The sequence below is a fragment of the Cariama cristata genome, unplaced genomic scaffold (assembly GCF_000690535.1).
Source record: "Cariama cristata isolate BGI_N322 unplaced genomic scaffold, ASM69053v1 scaffold40772, whole genome shotgun sequence".
In the NCBI taxonomy this organism is placed as follows: domain Eukaryota; kingdom Metazoa; phylum Chordata; class Aves; order Cariamiformes; family Cariamidae; genus Cariama; species Cariama cristata.
Window position 1 is genome coordinate 1 of NW_009602848.1, and position 2,256 is coordinate 2,256.

Below are 2,256 nucleotides of genomic sequence, written 5' to 3' on the forward strand. Positions count from 1 at the left end.
CTTCCAACCCAAAGCATTCTATGAGTCTAAGGTACTACTGGATCCATTTGACCAGCTTCAGGGCAGGCTTATTCCTGAGAAAGAGCTGACTCATGCGTTAGCCTAGCTATCCAAACTGTTCTGGGAGCATCCCAACCAGGGCCTGGTTTTGGTGGCTTGGCTGGTGGGTAACACAGAGGAATGATGGCTGCACATGTGAACCATCTGCTGTAATTCTGTGGTGTTTTGAGGGAGCTCTGTTAACACTAAAAAGAGCATGATACAGGATCCAGTAGTGGAAAAGGTGGTTTTGCATGGCAGAGGTTATGCTAAATCACCTGAGTGCAGGGGTGTATTTGCTGCCTCTGGTAGGATCATTATACATGTCACTTGGTTCAAACACTCTGCATGTGGGAAAATCCTGTCAGCTAATTGTAAAAATGCCTTCAGTGGGTGGGTGTGCTGCGTGGAAGTCAGACCTCTGAGGCAGGGAGCCTTCGCAGCCTGAGCAGGAGTAGCAGGAGAAACGGAGAGCAAGGCAGTAGAGTGTAGCTGAATTCATTTGGAAGTGTTAGTGCCGAGTGACGAGGGTTGCTGTACTGCAGTACAGGAATTTGATTACTGTTCTTAATGTCCTGCATTCTTCCCAGGGACTACTTAAAAACATCTCTCTCAGATCTTATTTTCTAGCATTGTTGTTGATCTGAGGGTGTTGTAGTTTGGTCTTTGCAGCGGTATTACTGTAAACCTTTCCGCTTCTGGAAAAGTCATTTGAATGCACTTGGTCTAGTCCCAGCCCATCAGAAGCAACTGATTCCTGGGACGTTGTTTAATGAGGTCTCTGATTCTTGGCCTTGTGCCTTGTTGCTTTTAATACTTACAGAGAGCAGTTAAATTTGCTCTTTTGAAAAAAGGCTGAAAAATGCTGCAGATTGTCAAGTAGGGTAGTTGGAGTCATGGAATCATTTAGGTTGGAAAAGACCTTTAAGATCATCGAGTCCAACCATTAACCTAGCACGGCCAAGCCCACCACTAAACCACGTCCCTCAGCACCACGTCTACACGTCTTTTAAACACCCCCTCAGGGATGGGGACTCCTCCACTTCCCAGGGCAGCCTGTTCCAGGGCCTGACAACCCTTTGGGTGAAGAAATTTTTCCTAATATCCAATCTAAACCTCCTCTGGCGCAACAATTATGTACAGCCACGGCTGCTGGATTAAGCCACTGCGTGACTCTTCATTTTGACTGCTGTGAATACCCTCCTAAAGCTCAAATAATCACGTGGGTTTAAGGTGCCAACAGGCAGAATTTCAGTGAACTACAGTTTTGCACATTGTATTTGCTAAACCTGGTATTACTGCAAATTGAAGTAGTAATACAGGTTATGGTTTCTTTTCGTTTGTCTTTTTTTTTTTTTTCCCTTTAAAACGTACCTGGTTTCAGACTAAAATGACTGGATCCTCCTCTCTCTGATCTGCAGGTGGCAATGTACTGGCACTGAATACCTGGGGAGCAGAGGCTGGGCCACACATGCAGGCCTTGCACTTCAGTTTTGCTGTCGGTGCGTTCGTGGCTCCGATCCTGGCTAAAATGGCCTTGGGAGGCTCCGAATTTAAAGACCTTCCAGCGGCTGAAAAGACAAACCAGTCCGTCCCGAGGTCTGTGCCAACAGTGTCGGCCGTGTCAGCACTGAAACGCCATCTCGGTGCAGATTTTTTGTGGTCCTATGTTGTCATAGGGACCTATCTTCTGTTAGTTTCTTTCTTCTTTCTTATTTTGTATTCCAAGGGCAGCTCAGCTCGAGACAAATCAAAGGCTTCCCTGCAGAAGTGCATGTTTGCCAAATACCACTATGTTCTTATTACTCTCCTGTTCATATTCTTCTTCTGCTACGTGGGAGCGGAGGTCACTTACGGCTCTTACATATTTACTTACGCAAAGGTCTTTGCCGAGATGAAAGAAAACGAAGCAGCCGCTTTGAATTCTGTCTTCTGGGGTGCGTTTGCTGCTTGCAGAGGAGTGGCAATATTCTGTGCTGCTTGCTTGTACCCTGGCACCATGATCCTGCTGAGTATTGTAGGCTCTGCTCTCTCCTCTTCGTGCCTGGCCTTCCTTGCAAGGTACCCCGCCTCGCTGTGGGTTGGCACCGCTGTGTACGGGGCGTCGATGGCCACCATCTTTCCCAGCGGCATCTCCTGGATAGAACAGTACACGGTTGTGCAAGGAAAATCGGCTTCTCTCTTTGTGATCGGCGCGGCGCTGGGCGAGATGTGCAT

The 2,256-nt window shown here is 47.6% G+C and overlaps 1 protein-coding gene across 1 annotated transcript in view; it reads left to right on the forward strand.

Moving 5' to 3' along the window:
• Positions 1 to 584: 584 nt before the first annotated feature.
• KIAA1919 (KIAA1919 ortholog) overlaps positions 585 to 2,256 on the forward strand; it is a gene marked incomplete at its 5' end in the record, with an annotated part of 2,095 nt that continues 423 nt past the window's right edge. Inside the window, 2 exon segments of the mRNA XM_009694936.1 lie at positions 585 to 642; positions 1,458 to 2,256. The exon segment at positions 1,458 to 2,256 is cut by the window's right edge and continues 11 nt beyond it. Of these exon segments, the coding sequence (XP_009693238.1) occupies positions 585 to 642; positions 1,458 to 2,256 (857 nt within the window).